The 18,365-nt window shown below is 43.2% G+C and overlaps 2 protein-coding genes across 3 annotated transcripts in view; both read right to left on the minus strand.

Moving 5' to 3' along the window:
• The window catches only part of SLC20A2 (solute carrier family 20 member 2), a 56,627-nt gene extending 43,106 nt beyond the window's left edge, over positions 1 to 13,521 (minus strand). The window contains exon 1 of the mRNA XM_017805814.1: positions 13,472 to 13,521. The gene's annotated coding sequence lies outside the window, so the exon portion shown is untranslated. The remainder of the gene's footprint in view (positions 1 to 13,471) is intronic.
• SMIM19 (small integral membrane protein 19) lies at positions 1,945 to 16,714 on the minus strand. 2 transcript variants are annotated; one of them, XM_017805822.1, is made up of 3 exons: positions 16,514 to 16,714; positions 16,243 to 16,367; positions 1,945 to 3,485 (listed from the first exon to the last, which is right to left on the minus strand). In XM_017805822.1, the coding sequence occupies exons 1-3, from the start codon at positions 16,690 to 16,692 to the stop codon at positions 3,433 to 3,435; spliced, it is 357 nt and encodes a 118-aa protein (XP_017661311.1). In that variant the 5' UTR covers positions 16,693 to 16,714; the 3' UTR covers positions 1,945 to 3,432. The 2 variants fall into 2 exon arrangements, with proteins under 2 accessions (XP_017661311.1, XP_017661310.1); XM_017805821.1 differs by lacking the exon at positions 1,945 to 3,485 and adding an exon at positions 14,187 to 15,098.
• Between the last annotated feature and the right edge of the window lie 1,651 nt (positions 16,715 to 18,365).

Below are 18,365 nucleotides of genomic sequence, written 5' to 3' on the forward strand. Positions count from 1 at the left end.
TGGCTTAGCAAACACATCCAAGAGGACTTATTAAGGGTATGTGGTCTTGTGAAGCAGGTCAAGAGAAGTTAGGTTTTATCTCTTATGGAGAGATGGCTCTGTTTTATCTGGGCTCTTCCTAGCCGGGGAGGAAACCCAGTGGCCCAATGGTGATGTCCAGGTGGAGAACAAAGAGTCTTCCTAAAGGTATGGGCAGGATAACAGGACTGACCAGCATATTCATCTGCAGAAAGAGCTCAAACAGACAGAAGTCCTCTGCTTGACAAAGAGCCCACAGAGAAGGGAAGCAGGATATATTTGAGTACGTGGCACCAGCAAACAGCGCCAGTGCCCAATGTGCCTCATCCTCTGAAAAGCATGTTTATAGCTAAGCCTTGATGATGACCCTGATGCGTCATAGCAGCTCGATGGTTGCCCAGTGGAGAAAAGATAGAATGGATGCTGCCGAGGGGTCAGGAATAGCAAAGGGGATTCCGTGAGGAACCCTCCCCTCTTCCCTGCCTTCTGGTGTTACAATCAGAGCTAGTCATGTCAGGACCCTGCTATGCCCACCACAGCTTGAACTGGGACTTCTCTAAACCTACACATTTCCCTTGCAGAAAATGGCCAACCCAACAATGGGAATGGCACTGCACTGACACAGATGTCTCCACTCCACATCAGCACTGAGAGAGAGAAGAGCCACACCACTTCAAGGAAGAGAGCAAATTCTGCAAGTATCAAAAAAAAAAATCAAGCAAAAAAAGAGAAAATGATATTAAAAAAAATTAAGTCTTCTACGGTAGCCACACATGACAACTATCTGAGAGTGCTCTGGAATATCGAAACACATGCAGAGCATACTTCTTGCAAGACCTGGAAGGCACTAAGGTCTACCTCTGTCATACTAATAAGGAAAATTTACTCACTGTTATCCATAAACCAAATGAGCAAATGGATCATCATGTAAATAAAGAACACTGAATACTCAGGAAAAAAGTATAGAAAATATTTTTTCTTTTAAAGAAGTAATCAAGGAGTCTATAATTAATAAACAACTGGTTGTTTCTGGTCACCAAGACCTTCTGAAGTCACAGAAGTTGTTTTTTCTTCCATCTCTTCTACACATAAATTAAAACAGGGAAGATTAATTATGCCATTTCTTCAACTATCAATCAGTTCCTCAGCCTTGAATTAAGCATATATTTAATTAAATCAAATTAATAAAATTATGTGAGGAAAACAGTTGCCCTGAAACAGTGGAATACATTACTCCCCAAATGGGCTTAATATTTCAATCAACACTGTCTTCAAGCGTTTAACCAGTTATCTCCCACAATTTGATTTTTTCTTTAAAACTTCAGCAGACATGAACACCTTTTAATCGCTTCATTTAACACAAATAACTAAACAGATTACAATAAATTTGAGCTATATTACAAGTTTATTTCTTTCAAATCTGAAGTACTATATTTTTAAAAGAAGAATAATCCTTTCCAATTTTAAAAAATTTCTCAACCAAGCAAAAAGTATTTTCTGTTCTCTAAAGTAATCCAGAACATGAACCATATTGTTCACTAATGTACACCCATTCTGGGATATGCTGGCATGTTAACCTAATGTGAAATTCAGGGGTGCAGAAGACTATTCTGTATCTAATTTAAACACAATCATCAGTTACTGACAAATCTATTTAAAATACGAAAAAAATTACAAACTGATCCACTGGCTACTCTAATCCTGGGATTCTACTTTGACTGAGATTCTCAAGGGTTTATTCAGAAAATAGAGTAATTGCACAAACTCAGAGGCACAGTTCTCTGTGAAGAAAGTCTTCCACAAGAACATGCAAAACCCCACACTCAGTGTGCCTTACAGGCAAATACCATGAAAGGAGTAATGGTGGAAGAAACACTAAGTGAAGATAGAGGCAGAGGTAACACGAAGAAAACAGAAATGTGCAGATTTACTTGTTCCAGTCAACAACAGTAGCTAAAGTTTATTGATTTCAGTTTCAGCAGCTAAAAATCCATAAAAACATTTTTAAATGATACAGACAATACTATCCCATATTCAATTTTCTATCAAAGTAATAATATAGGCTACGATTTTCTCACAGGCATTGCAATTTACTTATCAATTGGTAAATAAAACTTATTTTAAAATATAAATATTACTATGTGCAAATAGTTTTTGTATCCCATTGTGATTTAGCTGTTTAACTATATGGAAATATATAAGTAAAAAGACTGAAAAAATGTAACTGTTAGCTACAAAAACAGCTGGACACATTCTCAGCCACTGTCTCAATTGTTCCCTTTATATCCACTATAAAATTATTTCCAACACACTAGTCACATCTATTCGGAAGAAACTAAAATTATATGATTTCAAACTATTTTCATTAGAAAAACAGTTCTTTAACAACTGCTTTTACTCTTCCATCTAATTATATACTATTAGAGGCCAAATATTCAGTCAGTATACAAAAATAACCAGAGCTTTTTTTAAGGATAAAACACCAGATAGGCGTTCGTAAGAAAAATAAAGCTGCTCTTTGTCACTATGAGCAATACTGTTCAATAATGGAAAATATGCATAAATTTAAATTTTTAAATTACGACAATTAAGTCCGTTCACAGCGCCCGTTAAGTTGTTGGACTGCATGGATAGTATGTCCTTGGAGATACTTCACGTAACAGCCAAGATGTTTAAAAAACTACCTCTCCAAAAAACCCTCCCCTAACTCTCTCTATATATACCATGTAATATGCACTTAAAACCCCACAGCCCTGACAAGAAATCTTATCTGTCTAAAACATTTTTATGATCAAAAGTCAAATAATAAAGATTGAACTGATTAATATTTGATTCTGACATCTATCTAAGGACAGCGTAAGAACAATACATTATAAGGTTATTCAAATTAGAGGGCTAGCACTGTCTTTTTTTTGTTTTACCTATGCACCTGTCACACCTTTTATGCAAAGGCTGTTTATCAAATGCAAGCAAAACCCCTGACTTCCTATATCGTCATGATCATGGTCTGATCTTTTCCATATTCAATGTATGTTTCTACAAAAAAACCAAAACTGATTTCAAGTACAAAGCAGCAGCTATCTAATCCACAAATAAAAGCTACAGTGATGTTCTGCTCTTCCTAAAACAAGCTTGAAGTCATGATTATATTAAAGACACAGATGAGAGGGGATTTTTCAACTTCCAAACAGACATGCAAACAAAGTATTACAATCCAGGGGCGCAGGCAAATGAATAAACCAGAAAACTACGTGACGTTTGTGCAGCGTCCTCTCAAATCCTGCAATCCCTTCTAGAAAGTCTGGGTCTACATCTCCCTCTTCTTTACTCATGTTCTTCTCGCATGGCTTGGTCTCAGAAACTTTCCATGCCTGTAACGGAAACTTGAGCCAACTTCTTAAATGTATGATTTCTTCATCTCCACTCATCATCCACTTCTGTTTCTGAGAAGCTCCTCATCATGACACCTGTATCTCAAGAAGCAAAACAGGAAACATCACAGGGATGAAGCAATGAAAGATGAATAATAATATGCCTCTGTGTCTTTAATAAAATCCCAACTTTCATTCAAGTTCCTTTTAGGAAATCAGAGTTCCTTTCACAAGTGCAAAGTTTACAAACCTAGCTTGGCAAAACATTGCATGTCAAAATTGGGGTAACCAATGGAACTTCTCAATCTGTACCTCCAATTCTGACATGATGAGCAGGAGAAATGCTGTACCAGCTAGCCTTACATACTGTGGAAAATATTATCGGGTGCCAAGCTTGCAGAACTAGTCTGCGGCAGGCAGCTCAACTAAAAGAAACTGCTGACCCATCTGCTGACTTACCCCCTACTGAAAACAATGCCAGTTATCTTTACCCAGGACCCATTTGTCCAAGTAAGTAGAGCTCTAGCCCACATCTGAGATGAAAAACAAACATGTAAGTAAGTCTCTCCTCCACTTTTCCCATTGCCCCTTAATCTACACAACCTCCATAGTACGTTTGCATTTTTACACACTTATCAGGTACCACAGGAGATGCCTTCTCGGCGTTACAGCAGCTTAACTACAAGGTGACGAAGGCCAAAGGTATTTTCAACATGTCATAAAATTTGGGACTGCAGTGGAGGGCACTTGCCTACCTGTTTCTGCCACCCAAAACTTGGGATCAAACGGGCCCAAAGCCAAGAGCAGCACTGTTTAGAGTCTAACAACAAAAAGGCAGAGGAATGACTCATCCGCAAAATGGAGACACAGCCATCTTGCGTCCAAATAAGCAGCCTAAACCATTTGCCTGCCTTACAATTTTGCCTGAATGCTGAATGGGGGGGAGCAGGAGAAATTATTTCTGCAGCTTTTAGGACAGATAAACAGGCACCAAAACCATTCTGCCAGCCAGCTCTCTGTGAAACAGAAGCATGAAAGCAATTTTATCTCTCCCTTTTAGGGTTAAGGCCATCTTTAAATAAACATTAGCATCAAAACATCTTGGTAGGAGAAGCAGTGCAGACCCTACATCTTATCAGCTACCATCTAAACTTCTCAGAATTCCACCTCCCATCTAAAATCCTCCTTTCTTCTGCAAAAGCACTTGACAACAGCATGCTCCAAAGACTGTGAGTCAGAAAGACAGTGAATCAGAAAAACAGTGTAGTCCTTCACCAACTCCTCCCTGTGAAACAACGGGTCATTTTGGCTCTCTTACACTAGAAAAGAGGGACAGCTGCAGGGACAGAGTCCCATCGGAGCACAAAAAGTCTTGGCTTTGGTTCTTGCACATTGCAATCAAGAAGATAGCTGAGCCTTGGACAGTCAAAGCAAGAAACCCTTTCACAGTGCTCTGGGTATTGCAGAAACAATAGCTTTTAAGTAACTGGACAGAAATATATTTGCTATGCTGGTATTACATGTCAAAGAAAAATACATATTCTCTCAATTCTGAACTCTTGAATCCTTACCCACAAAAGTGCTTAGAAGGCAAATAGTCCCGAAAGCTTGTACCTCGGTGATCATGCCTGCAATTGAGACACGCTACTGCCTACTCAGGAAAGGAAAACTATCACAGATTTCAAGAGTTTACAACCTTCCAAAAGCACAAAAGCTGAGGCAGCCACACTTGTCTTGCTGTCAGGACACCCAGAACATGTCCATATACCATCCAATTATTTTATACCACAGTGATTCTTAATCTTTTATCATGATGATCACTGTATACAAGTAACAGAAACCAGAATTTTACTGTTCCATAGTCATCATAACTCCATATTCTCTCAGAGCAGTAGAAATTAACTGAGGATAAGTAATTCGATTTATTATTTACATCCTCACTCATTAATCAGATGTCTACACACACACCATACAGATTACAAGGCATGCAGTCTGCTCACTGTTGCATGCAGAAAGAGAACTGCAGAAAAAGATTAATAATTGTCAAAAAGATCTGATGCTGACTGCCACCTGAAACAACCAAGGAATTTTCAGTTTTCTTTTGAAGAGACAATTTACTGTCAGGCTGGTATTTCTAACTTTGATCTTCCTAGCAGCCAACACCAGCAGAAGCTCAGTAACAGAAACTGAAGCTTTGTAGCTCAGTAACAAAACACAGACACCTCCCAGAATGTTAACTCGATTATAGTATTTTGGCAAGGAAGCCTTCCCCTTATACCTTGGGGAAAGTCTTAAGAGATTAAACAGTGCATGTTTTAAAGGCACACATGCCTCAATTATTTGGCGTAACTGTTCATGCACCTAATTGCATTGAGAGAAAAAATATTCTATGGCAAGTTGCTCGCAAGACTGAAATTGTTCCTTGTTTCCCAAGGAAATACTGCTTATATAACCACAATGACTGTCCCATACACAAAAATGTAATTTTTAAGGCCAAATTCAACCTAATCTCATGCGAAAGGACAGAGATTCACAGGTACTCAATTCCTACAACAGACTTGCAAAATAAGTAACCAAGGCAGCCCCTGAGCAACATGTCTGGTTCACAAACAGCATGGAGACAAGCATGTTTTGACTAAATATACCCAAGAACTATAAGGCAGCGAGAAGCTGCTCAGGCACTGTGTACTGTTGGGAAATCAGGGATGCTAACAGTACTGCTGTATACTGGAAGGAAAAAAAGAAGGAAAGATGTTTAAGGCACCACAGTGCCACCAAAACCGAGAAACCTACAGGGAAGTCTCATCTGCACCAGTGCAGCTACTCACAGAACTACTTTTGAATCTATGGAGTGACACCACAATGCCTTATGTGCCCATTACATCTTCCATCTCTAAGCGGGACATGTCAGCAGGCACTTCTCAGGATTCATTAGAGGCACTTGGACAACAGTTGACCTGTTTCACTAGTGAGAAACTGGGAAAGTAGACATACACTGCAGCACAGGTGGCCTCAGAAAACCCTAAAAAACTATATGCTTCTCCAACCCTTTTCACAAGATCCTACCCAGGCAGGATAAGCTAAGCACTGCCACAACAGGTCAGATTGCTGGTCCATCTGTTTGAGAATCCTGCCTCCTGTGATCAGGACCAGATGCTTCAAAAGGTAGAACAGCTCAGGTAGTGAACGATGATGTAATTCACCCAAAAGGGAAATTCCTTCCTGACCTCATCAATTAGCATGAAGGTTTATATGCTTAATTTATTTTTAATCCTATTTACTGCAACTCTGGACATTGTCTTTATATATATAAATGCCCAGGTCTGCTTGGAATCGAACTAAACTTTTGCCCTCGGTAATACTGTGTGGTGTAATTATGCCCAGTTTCAAATGTACTGATTTTAAATTTCTCTTAAATATTCCTTTGTTCTTGCACTATTGGAAATAGCACAGCTATTAACCGCCCCTGTTGCCCTTCCAAGAGCTCCAGTCTGGCTTGCACCACAAACTTCCAAGACATGCTATATGCTTTGTTACAGAGCAGGAGCATAATCTGAGGGCCTTTAAGGCAACAACTGAGCAACCTCTATCACATATCTAGCAACATTTCTTTAACCTAAATTTCTGGGATCTGCAGGAAAGTTGGCAGTTTCATCAGGATTTCAGCAGGTCCTACCCTCTTCTAGATCTTGCAAGCTCACTCTTCTCGTGTTTTCCACTCCAGAGCTGCCACCCTTACAAGCAAACTGCTTTGCCCTATGTTGTGCTCTTCGAACCCTGCCCAAGATTCTCATAAATTTAGTTACGAAAAAACAGATAAGAAGCATACCACGCTTCTTGTCTTTTCCAGGTCTGTACAGGAACCTCTCTCCCTCTGAGCAAAGAACTGCCCTCTCATCTCCATGCCTGACTAAAGAAAAACATGGTCCAACCATGCAACACCAGTTTGTTGTTGGGCTGATGTTCTGTGGGCTGCAGGTTCCCCTGTGCAATAACTTCAGCCTATGTTGTTACTTTTTTCCTTATGGATGAGCTCATGATACATTCACCATGATTATTATGCCAAGTACTTACTAAAGCTCCAGTGTGATTAATCACTGCTGTTTCTGCTCATACAACATTTGCAAGATGCATCAAGCCATAAAGCCACACCTTCATTCAACAAAAGTTTGGTGGAAAAAAAAAAATGTATGCAAGCGGCAGACAAGAGAGGGAGACTCTTAAAGCAGACTTCAAGTTCTGGATCCTCTCAATCTCCCCAAAACACAGTCCTGCTTTTAGTTATTACTTGGGCTGCATTTTCTTCTCCCAGTCCCTGGAGCTAAAACTTTGGACTCCGGGCCACAGGTTCTTAATCCCAAAGTCTTTAGGAGAGAAAGTGAGAAAGGCTAGTATCTCATGGGAAGATGGCCCCCCAAGGAGATGACAGAGTTTTAACAGCATCTGTGAGAAATACCACACAGTCATCACTGTTTTACCACAAATGTGATTATGGGCTTGGAACTGGTGAATTATGGCAAAAGAATACTTCTTTGCCTCAACCAAAATGAAAATCACACCACTTCATCCCTCTTCAGAATGATCTTCAGGCAAGCAAGAGGACAAGAGAAAACATCTATTCCAACTTATGGTCCATAAACAAATTAAGCTCTTTAATGATCAAAATAGCACCAACAGAACTGGTAATAGGCACCACTTTGCCAACAGTTACCTCACTAAGTAATACAAACACATGCAACTTTTTTCTCTATTTGAGTATCATAGATTGATTAGTCAATAAAATGACAGGTCTCAAAATGTTAGTTAAATTGGCACAGACCTGTCCATGCTTTTTAATAGTTACAGCAGTCTCAGAAATTCTGTTTCAGAGCGATGACACTTTCTAAGAGGCCATAAACACTTTCCTGTTCTTCTGTCTCACGTGTGTAAAGACAAAATCCTGAGCTGGGTACTTATACAATGCTCTTAGGCAATGCTAAAACAGTGGTCCAAGCCACAAGTTTCAGAACACTGCCATACCAGCATCTCTGGGACGTCTGATCAGCCATCAAGTGGTTTGCCTTTGGCATTTCAGAATGTGCTGAGGTTGAAAGAGAAGACAGTAATGATACAGAACAATTCTCCCATCAGCAGTGGCAAAAGTAATCTCGGAGGCATGGAGTGCAATGCTTTCACCGCTTTTGGGTTGTTAGTGACTATGAAGTCAAAAATATGTGATATTTTCTGTTTGTCACACACAGAAACAGAATCTGGGTAAGAAAATTTTTTTAACGGACTCGACTAAGGCATTTTTGGTTGCTAGAATTTTCAATCTGTTGTGATAAAATTAGCTTAAAATAAATGTGCAATAAAAGCAGTACATTCTTTGCCTAAGAAAAAAATCCACTGGCCATTTACAGATCATGTGAACTCAGTTATTCAGTTGAGCTAAAAACATCAATTATTCCAAGCCTTATCTGACTGTAGATTTGGATATGTTTAACAATGGCACTGCCACATATCAAAATGCATGACCAGCCACAGCCCTTTACCAAAGCAAGGAAAAGTTCCTACAAACAATGGTTGCTACCATTTAACAAAAGAGTCAGGAAGAAAAGAGGTAATACTGAAAAACCTGCACCTCTGCCTCTATCCTTCAGATCTTCTCTCTGAAAAGAAAAAGCTAGTCTTCCTCTTCTGTCAGTCCACCCTTCCTTCCATATTACAGCATAAAGAAATGGGTTGCCTTCAACTATCACTCCTTGATGTCAAACAAGTAAAGCTACGGAAGATTATATTCTTACTTTTTTTTTTCTCCTGCAAGCTTTTCATCAATCAGTAAAAGGATTCATCCAGTTGGCTCTGTATTGCCTAATCGGAGTGTACACCATGATCCAAGCAACAGCAAAAAAGTCGTTCAAGCATACCTGGTGCTCTGTGCTGGCTAAAGTTCACAGCAGCTGTTTTGAGTCCCAGAAAGACATCTGAGAGAAGCACCATAAATAACGACATCACATGGAGTCTCCCGTTGCACAACCCACATACATCTTTCCTGCTCAGGAATTTATGCCTCACACTCTTCACTGTCAGTCAAGAGCATGTTACAAACTATGTTTCCAATATGACCCAGAGGATACTTCGGAAAGTAATACAGCCCTCCTGTTGGCCAAGTCTTCTCAAAATACTCCTTCTACTCCATTACAAAAAAGACAAATATGTCTATAATCTTATCAAAACCACGTTCTTTCTCAAGAGCAAGCTGTAGACCCACGTGTGCCTTTTAAACATCATGGATGACCAAAACCAGTTCCAGCAAGTCTGACAGCCTGGCAGAAACTGAAGGGGGCTACTCCTTCGCAGACTAAGGATCTAAGTTGTTCTTCAGATATGCTAATGTAAAGTATTTTCTCAGTCTCCAATTTCAATAAATGCCAAATTTGAGCAGCTCCTTTTTAGGATTAATTCATTTTACTGCTAGATTAAAATTAAACCAAATTCTCCTAAAAAATCTCATTCTTAGGCCTCTGCAAGGAGAGAATCACTTTTCAAAGCAGCGTCTAGCTATAACTGAGAAAGAAAATACATAGTTATTTTATAAAAATGAGATTTTTTTTTTCTTTTTCTGGAGTTTTGCCACAAATTGCCTTCGAGGGCTTGGTTCAGAAATTCCAAATTCAGTTTATTGTTTTTCTTATTAAGAACTAACTCCTTTTAGCAGTTTTGTTAATCTTGGAGTTTGAAGTTATTTTTATTACAGTAACGCCCAGAGTTTAGATATTCCGCAAAAAGATCAGGAATTATTTTTATTAAAGTAACACCCAAAGCTTAGACATTCTTTGCAAAAATGAGGCAAAGCACCTTCATTCTTAAAAAGGTTCTTAGTCTTTTCAATGCAAACACAGATTTCACAGATACAACTGAGCACTGAGAAGTTTCATCAGCCATTTTTAATCAGAGAACTGGGAAAAAAGTTATGAAAGTAGGATTCTTCTTGCCGGAAAAAAATCCTTAGCCTTTTGCTCTTCACACAATGCATGGTTTTTATCTTCCTCGCTTCTTGCCCTCTGTTATGGAAGAATTAGCACTGATTTCCACTCCCTGATGTCAGATTTCTCATGAGACATTTCTGCTGCCTTTGGGGTGCTCTGCCAGCAGTCGGTATATGCAGTATCTCTGCTCACGCTCAGTATCTGTCCCTCAGCCAGCAGGGAGTCCCACTGACCCGGGCAATGTCAATTTCTGGTGGAGCTTGTTAAGACTACAAAAAACTGGTTTGTCGCCCTTAACTCTTATGCCACAACAGAAATGGGGCTGCAATGTAAAGGATCTTACCTCCATTCTCGGGGGGCCTGAGGCACTGAAACCTTCTGTTCTTCACTGGCAGCTCTGTCTCAAGGACAAAATCAAGTGTTGCCTTTTTGTTTGAGTGACTATGTTAATAAACAACATCCAGGTTCCTTACCATGACTAAAACACAGTTTAAGTGTTTGGAGGGGAAAAGGAACACCTTTTGATCACTACTTCCAATTTGGACCTTAAGCAACCAAGACTGAAGACTCCACTTTGTCAGCAAGCCTCCTCCAAACACTGCTGCTCTTTAGGCATAGCAGGCCAAAGACATCATGGATTTAATTATACATTTTCTAACAAGGTGCTGCTTCCCCGTTGAAAACTGTCATTACGTGCCTTCTTCAATCTCTTTAATGTAGAAATTGGGGCTGGGGCAAAATCTTTTCAATTCCTCCGAACGAGATGTTAAGTTGCAACATATCCACCTTGCTCTGTGTAGCGTGTATAATTTCAGCTTGCTCAATAGCAGTGGCACTCCTGAATTCAGGAGGACTTTAAAAGGAGTGATTATGCTCACGGAAGTAAGCTAACGTGAATAAACTGCCCAGGCAACAGGGAGACATTCCAGAGCCCTGTGCTGTCACCAGGCTTTTGGCCAATGCTGCTTAATCATATACGCAAAACATAAATTACAGAAAGATTCACCACAGGTTAGAATATTCTCAATGAATAATGTTGTATTGTGCTGAAGAAGCTTCCCCTGCAAAATGTCCTTAGACAAAAGCACTGGGATCTTCTCCCCATTTTCAGAGCTTCTACTGACATCAGCAGTACAAGTGGTATAGCAAAGGCTTCCTCCATGGGTCTTCTCAATGGATCAGGCACTTTTGGAAAGGAAGTCTGAGTGCAAGTTTAGGACCACTCAAACATCACGCTGCTGAGACCACTCAAACATCACGCTGCTGAGATTCCTAACTCTGATGGCTAGCTATAAGGCACCACGGCAGCTGCTGCAGGCTATGCTCCCATCTGGGCTCAGCCGGCACATACCAGTTCATACTATCCGGGCATGTAGCACTGGACTGAAACTCAAAATGCTCGTGGCATGAAGGAAGATATTTTCACTACAAGGCCCACAGAGTTTACGATGTCTTCAGCTTTAAACACAGACACACTCATAGCTTAAAAATTTAAGACGCTCTTGAGCCTCGTCACAGAATTTATACAGCTCTATCCAAAAAGCTTTGATCTTCTGTACAGCACTGAGCACAAACCCTAGGCAGCCACATTTTGGTTATGAGGAGAGAGATGACTTTTCCACCACTTAACAGAAGATTATAGTTTTCATGTAAGATTATAGTGTCATGGTTGTAACTCCATCTGAAGGCTGCAGTTACAAAGATCTGACTGTTCAGCAACTCACATGGAGACAATAGAGAGGTCAGATTCTTAAAAACAAATGTTATAAGTGAGAGCAACTTGTTAACACTTTTTTGCAGTACCTTATAGAAGTAAAGTTTTAACCGCTTAGAAAGTGTTCCCTCACATGCTTCATGTTATCAGATACCACTAAATCTACACATCATAATAGCTTTTTAAACAGGATTGGATAAGATAGAAAGACTTCCCCCTGTACAGCATTCTCAAAAATAAACAAAACTGAAGATAACTTTGGCATGATTTTTTTAAAGGTCACAAACTTTCCCCATCCAAGATATCTAATGTATGAACAAAGTTTCAGGAGAGCTTAAGAATCTGCTCCAGTGCATGTCTACAAGCCTTATTACTAAGAATGGATGCAAAAAAAAAAAAAAAAAAATCTGTTGTCTCTCTACCCTATCTGCCTTTGATTTTAGGCACTGATTTTTAACTACACACAGGATTATGGTTTACTGGGTAAAAATCACTGCAGAAATCTGAGGTAAAATTTCGAAAGCTGACTGCACCTTCCATCCCAACGCATACTTGTACTGTAAAACTGAAACATAAAACCCCCTGCAGTTTCACTGGGACAGAACTTCAATGGCTGCAATTGCCAGGAAAACAAACCACAATCTGACCTTCGCTCATGGCTCAAGCAGCATTCTTCGAACACCCTGGCACACACAAAAGGCTGGGGACCTGGAAAAGCTTTTGCTTTTGTTGCTCCTCCTTAGAAGCCTTTCATCTGGACAAGCAATTTTGTGAGATGCTCGTGCCACTACCTCAGGTCCATGAATACAAACGAAGCTGCATGCCTCTCCAGATTTCTAAGCGTTTCACGGTGCTTTCGGTTTCGCTGAGAGACAAACTGTAAAATTATAGTCCGCAGCCTGAAAGACGGCTGGGCTGGGTAAACCAGAAGGCACGAGTCCATTCTGACATGCTGCTTCACTAAAGCGACTGGAGCCGCACCAGGTGTGCGCGGCGGGCAACTGCCCCGGCGGAGATGCGCCATTGGAAAGGCTTCGTTCCCAGCCTGCCCGCCCGGGTGGGCAGGGCCGGTGGGAAGGAGGGAGGGCTCAGCTCTCCGGACAGGCACGAGCCCCGCGCCGGGACATCGCTACGGCGCCCTCGGGGCGATCCCGGGCACGGGACGTGCTGCGAGCGCTCCCGCGGGGGATGTAAGGGAGAGTCCGCCCGGCCTGGCGGCGGCTCGCAGCCCGCCCGCGGGGATGAAGACGGACTCGGACACCCCGCCCCCGCCCCCGACCGCGCTTTCTCCTCGGGCGGCCCCTTCCCGCCTCGCCCCGGCCCCCGGCGAGGCGCCCCCTCCCCTCCCCTCGGCGCAGACGGGGCGCGGGGGACGGCGAGGGCGGTGCGGCCCCACTCACCGCCCGGCGGGCGCCTCCGGCCTCCGAGCAGCAGCGGCGGCAACAGCGGCGGCACCGGCGGCAGCACCAGCGGCGGCAGATGCAGCTGCAGCAGCCGGCGCGTCCCGGAGACGGAAGTGCGGGAGGAAGTGAGGTCGCGCGGAGAGGAGACGGCGGCGCTTCCGGGGGGTGGATGGGGGACAAGGGCAGAGCGCATCGGGGAGGTCCCTGTGCCTCGTAGACCCCGCCGAGGGACGGGGAGGAGGTGCGGAGCCGGGACTTCGCACGTGGGAAGGACATGGCACCGGCAGCCCCGGGGCTCCCGCGTCCTCCCCGCTCCCCTTGGCCACCTCCCCCCGGCCCCGCGGAGTGACGCCGGTGCTGTTTCCCGTGGTGATACGTGAGAAAGCTGTCACAGCGGGCCATGCTTCACCAAAACGAGCCTTTTCATGGGGCACACCTTCTGCCACTGTCAGTTCGGCCCAGTTCATGTTTTACAGTCCCTACAAACACGGAAGTACAGATAATTTCAGTCTAGTAAGATTCGGTGCACAAAGCCAAGTTTCCTGATATCCAAATGGAACCTCAGTGCCGCTCACCACTTCTTCAACACTTAATATTTATTTCAGCATGGAATAGGAAAAAAACCTCTGGATTTACACTCCCAACTCTGTGCTGTTTGTTCACCATCTGGCCAACTCAAGTCATGTAACCTTAGGAATTACAGCATGATACATTTTCAAGTAGTGATCATGATTAGATGCTTTTATTAAGAAGTAATTTCCGCAGCATTCTTTAAATTTACTGATTTTGTGATTTACCTAGCAAGAAAAAGTAACTGCAGCATGAAGTCTCTCCTGGATAAGCTGTGACCTGTTTATACAGATTTTTATAGACAAACCCATTCTTTAAAACAATTTGACTAAATTAACCTAATCACCTTTGCTATTAACATTATAGTAATGGCTTTAAGAGTCATCTAGATGTGTAGCTCTCTGTGTACTTCTCGAAGTTTCTCCAGGAAAGGTTCACAGTATTGCATACACAACCTCCAAATAAACAGAGAGCAGAGCCTTTTTGCACTACCACCAGCGACACTCGGGGCTCTCAAATCTGTTCACCTTCAGAAAGTAAGGCCACAGTGTCTTCACACTTACTGACTGCATTCAACAAATTCAACAATCCATTATCAAGGAACACAAGGGTTTCCAGGCAGATAGATACTGCCTTGCTTTCTCTAGGGTGCTGCTGCCAGAGAAGGTAGGTGCTGATTTCCACAGTGCTAGCAGAGAGAGAAATAATTTAAATCACTGGTAAGACTACACTTCTCTACCCTCAGAGGCTTCTCTGAGCAGGTCTGCCCTGTTTTGGGTACCTTCATGCTGAATTTTTCAGTAGGCACTCAGTTTACCTCACGAGGACTCAGCAAACAGCTACTAAGAACAAAGTTTTAGGAAGAGTCCCCTTTCTTTCCCCCTTGCCTACACATATGTATCAATCAAGAGGCATTGAATATAGCTCCGCACTGACTCTTATAATCAGCACTGGATACATATCCTGAGTTCCTATAATTGTGGGCTTCATTCCACTGAGAGCTGTACGCTTTCAGTCTGTTTTGGTGGCTGCTGCTGCTGTTCATACTTCCTCGCTGAAAAAAAGAAACACCAATCAACACCAATTATATAATTTATTTTATACATGTATATAAATGTTTATGCATGTATAGATATCTGCAAATATATATGTGTAAATATGACAATAGAAAGAGACTTAATATCAGAGAACGTAGTTTCACCACAGCCACACATGGGGAAGTTTCAGTCACCATTTGGAACTTCTCTCCTTTAGTGTTTGGCCTTGAAAATGCTGAACAGTAGGGTCATAGCAAAATGTCAGTAAATAAACGGCAGGGAACTATGATTCCATTCAGGTCCTTTCATTAAAATAAGTAAAATTAAAGACTATGGCTTCAGAAGTACTATTACAAATGACCTGAACAACTCATTAGTCACATGGTTGACCTCCACATTGCTCATCTCCTCCACAATACACAGGCCACAAGCTAACAATTACACTGACTTCAAAATTAAACTGGTTATCAAAGCAAAGGGAGATGAAAGAGTTGTGTGCGGTGGTATAAGCACCATCAAAAAATGACAGTAGGCATCTCTACACAGGAAGAACATCCTATCTTGTTCCTACAGAATGCAATGGCCTGGTCTAAGAATCTTTATATCAATCTTTGCATTTAAAAGGTGGTTTCAGCTCATTAAGTACTTTTTCCCACATTCCCTCTAGGTATGCACATATGGCAGATGTAAAGGAAGGCCACGTGTTTCTCTGAAGTGGGCCTCTGGAATAAGAGGGGCAAGGGGCTCTTTCCTGCCTCCATCCTGACCTTCAACATTAAGATAAGTGTGGCAACACTTGTTGGTACAGTAAAATTCTTATTTATTTTCAATTTATGTGGTTGAGTTACTCATGATTCCACAGTCCTCTCAACATCTACAAATCCATCCACGTTTTGACAACGTTCTGACATTCCAGGCTCTTTCAAAGTTAAACATGGGATTCGTTTTGACATTTGCTTTCAGAGAACTGCACAGCCACTCTCTCCCTCCACACTTCCTCACACCTCAGTCCTTACAGCCCTGGCTGCTGCAGAAACCCTGCCCACATGGTGTCGCGGCTCTGCTCTGCTGTCCGCATCGCAAGCTCGAGGCCAGCCCTTTAAGAACGGACCCCAGTAGCGCCCACAGGCCCGAGGGAACCCCCTCTTCCCTCCGACTTACCGATGGAGTACATCTCCAGCTGCTGCCGCAGGCGGATCTTCTTCATGCTGTCGTAAAAGTTGGGCTCGGGCGGCGTCTCGGCGGCTGGGGGCAGGGTGAAGATGCGCATAATTCTCCTCTTGTTCCTGCGACGGGGGTTGGGGGGCAAGGCTGTGAGAGCTGTGCCCCTTGCACGTGGGGCCGGCGCGGCCGCTTCCCCCGCAGGGAGCCCCCGCTGCCCGCAGGGAGCCCCCGCCCCGCCCCGCCCCGCCCCGCCCGGGCCTCCCCTCACCGCCGCGCGTAGACAAGCAGGGCGAGGCTGGCCAGCACCACCAGCAGGTACACGTTGGTGGCCTCATTCCACGCCTCGTGCACCGAGTAGTCGATGGCGCCGCCGTCGCCCAACGCAGCCGATGAGCCGCCGCCGGCGCCGCCGCCGCCCGCACCCCCGGCCCCCGCCACGGCCGCCATGGGGGAGCGCGGCCGGCAGGGGCGGCCCTGCGGCCGCCCCGGGAAGTGACGTCAGGGCGGTGTGAGGCACCATCGCGGGGGGCCCCGAGGGGCGCCGTCGATGCTAATTAATACTAATTAATGCTAATCATTAACTGTGTAACTGGCAGCCGGTGAACATCAATGCCTCTGTTTGCTAAAATTGTATGAACAGTAAAAAGTTTTGGTAGTTGGCGTGCCTGATTCGTGGGATACCACCAAGCACCTGGGCTTGTGTGACTCTGAAATAAATCACAGAATCTCAGAATAAATTAGGTTGGAAAAGATCTCTGAAATCATCGAGTCCAACCTATGACTGAACACCACCATGTCAACTAGACCATGTCACTAAGACGTCCAGTCTTTCCTTAAACATCTCCAGGGACAGGGATTCCACCACCTCACCACCTCCGTGGGCAGCCCATTCCAATGTCTGATCACCCTTTTCTGTGAAGAAATTCCTCCTAATATCCAACCTAAACCTCCCCTGGTGCAACTTGAGACTATGTCCTCTCATCCTATTGCTGGTTGCCCGGGAGAAGAGGCCAACCAGCTACAATCTCCTTTCAGGTAGTTGTAGAGAGAATAATCAATGTCTCTCTCGAGTGTGTAATCATCTGTTTGTTGCACACTGGGTAAAGAATCCAATTTTTCTATACCGTCTGTGAGGCCCTGGGGCACTTCCCCAAACTTTCGTTTCCCCCCCAGCTACTGGACCCTTGGGGATAGGACACACAGAGGGGTCTGCTTCTCTCCCAGGGATATGGGCACAGGGGATATAAGAAGTCCTTTCTCCTTTGTGGTGCCAGTGTTTGAGGATAAAGGAGCAGATGGGTTGGGGAGCGAGAACTGTGAATTCAGCAGCTCTGGGAGCCTCACAGGCATGGAGTCACCTGCCTGGGCTGGAGCTCATGCAGTGGCAGTGGAATGGTGGGATGTAGTTCTGCAGTGCGTGCTGTCGAGAGAAAAAGAGGTTCAGATTGTCACAAGCTCTTGCTTTTCACATAGGAACTGAATTTGACAGTTTAGGTTGTCAAAATAGAAACAGGGCTTTCTGAAAGGTCTTGCCTTTTTTTTTTCTTTCCCTACGCCAAAGTGGGAGTTGCTGGATGTTCAGATGCTGGAGCAACATAGCTTACTCCTATGCTCCATATGCTCCTGATGCCAAAAAGCACAATTCTAGGATAATGCTTTGGCAGAGCAAGCATTTCAGTTTAGAACCTTGAAAAGTTGCCTGAACTGCTCAATGAGATGCAGGTAAACTAGGCTGGTTCTAACACACACATACACAAAAACTTTTTTCCTCCCCTACTCACTGAGGCGGCATACTTGAACTACATGAGAGGTTAGGTATGCTGTTCTCTATACCCTTCCCCTTCTTTCTATCCACCTCTGCCCTGATACTTCCTTTTATCATATCTTCCTTCAGATAGTAGACACTAGGGAAATGGTTCATCTCCATTTGCTTTATGCATATTTGGGATATGTGCTTGTGTTGCAGTTATTCGTCTTCATGCTTTACATGAAAATAAGGGGAAAAAAAAAACAAGTATTTTTTTAGTGCATGATTTATCTAACCTATGTCAAACATTCAGAATTACACCTCCTGTGTCCAGGAAATGCCCTGACCCCTTACTGTGTGGAAGGAGTCAAGA

The sequence above is a fragment of the Lepidothrix coronata genome, unplaced genomic scaffold (genome assembly GCF_001604755.1).
Source record: "Lepidothrix coronata isolate B3197 unplaced genomic scaffold, Lepidothrix_coronata-1.0 Scaffold13, whole genome shotgun sequence".
Taxonomy (NCBI): Eukaryota; Metazoa; Chordata; class Aves; order Passeriformes; family Pipridae; genus Lepidothrix; species Lepidothrix coronata.

Bases quoted from the DNA above. Each gene is read 5' to 3' on its own strand.
- SMIM19 (XM_017805821.1), bottom strand. From the start codon at position 16,692: ATGGCGGCCGTGGCGGGGGCCGGGGGTGCGGGCGGCGGCGGCGCCGGC. The intron at 16,368-16,513 runs GTGAGGGGAGGC...CCCCCGTCGCAG, and splicing joins CTGCTTGTCTACGCGCGGCG to GAACAAGAGGAGAATTATGC. The intron at 15,099-16,242 runs GTAAGTCGGAGG...TCTTTTTTTCAG, and splicing joins GCTGGAGATGTACTCCATCG to CGAGGAAGTATGAACAGCAG.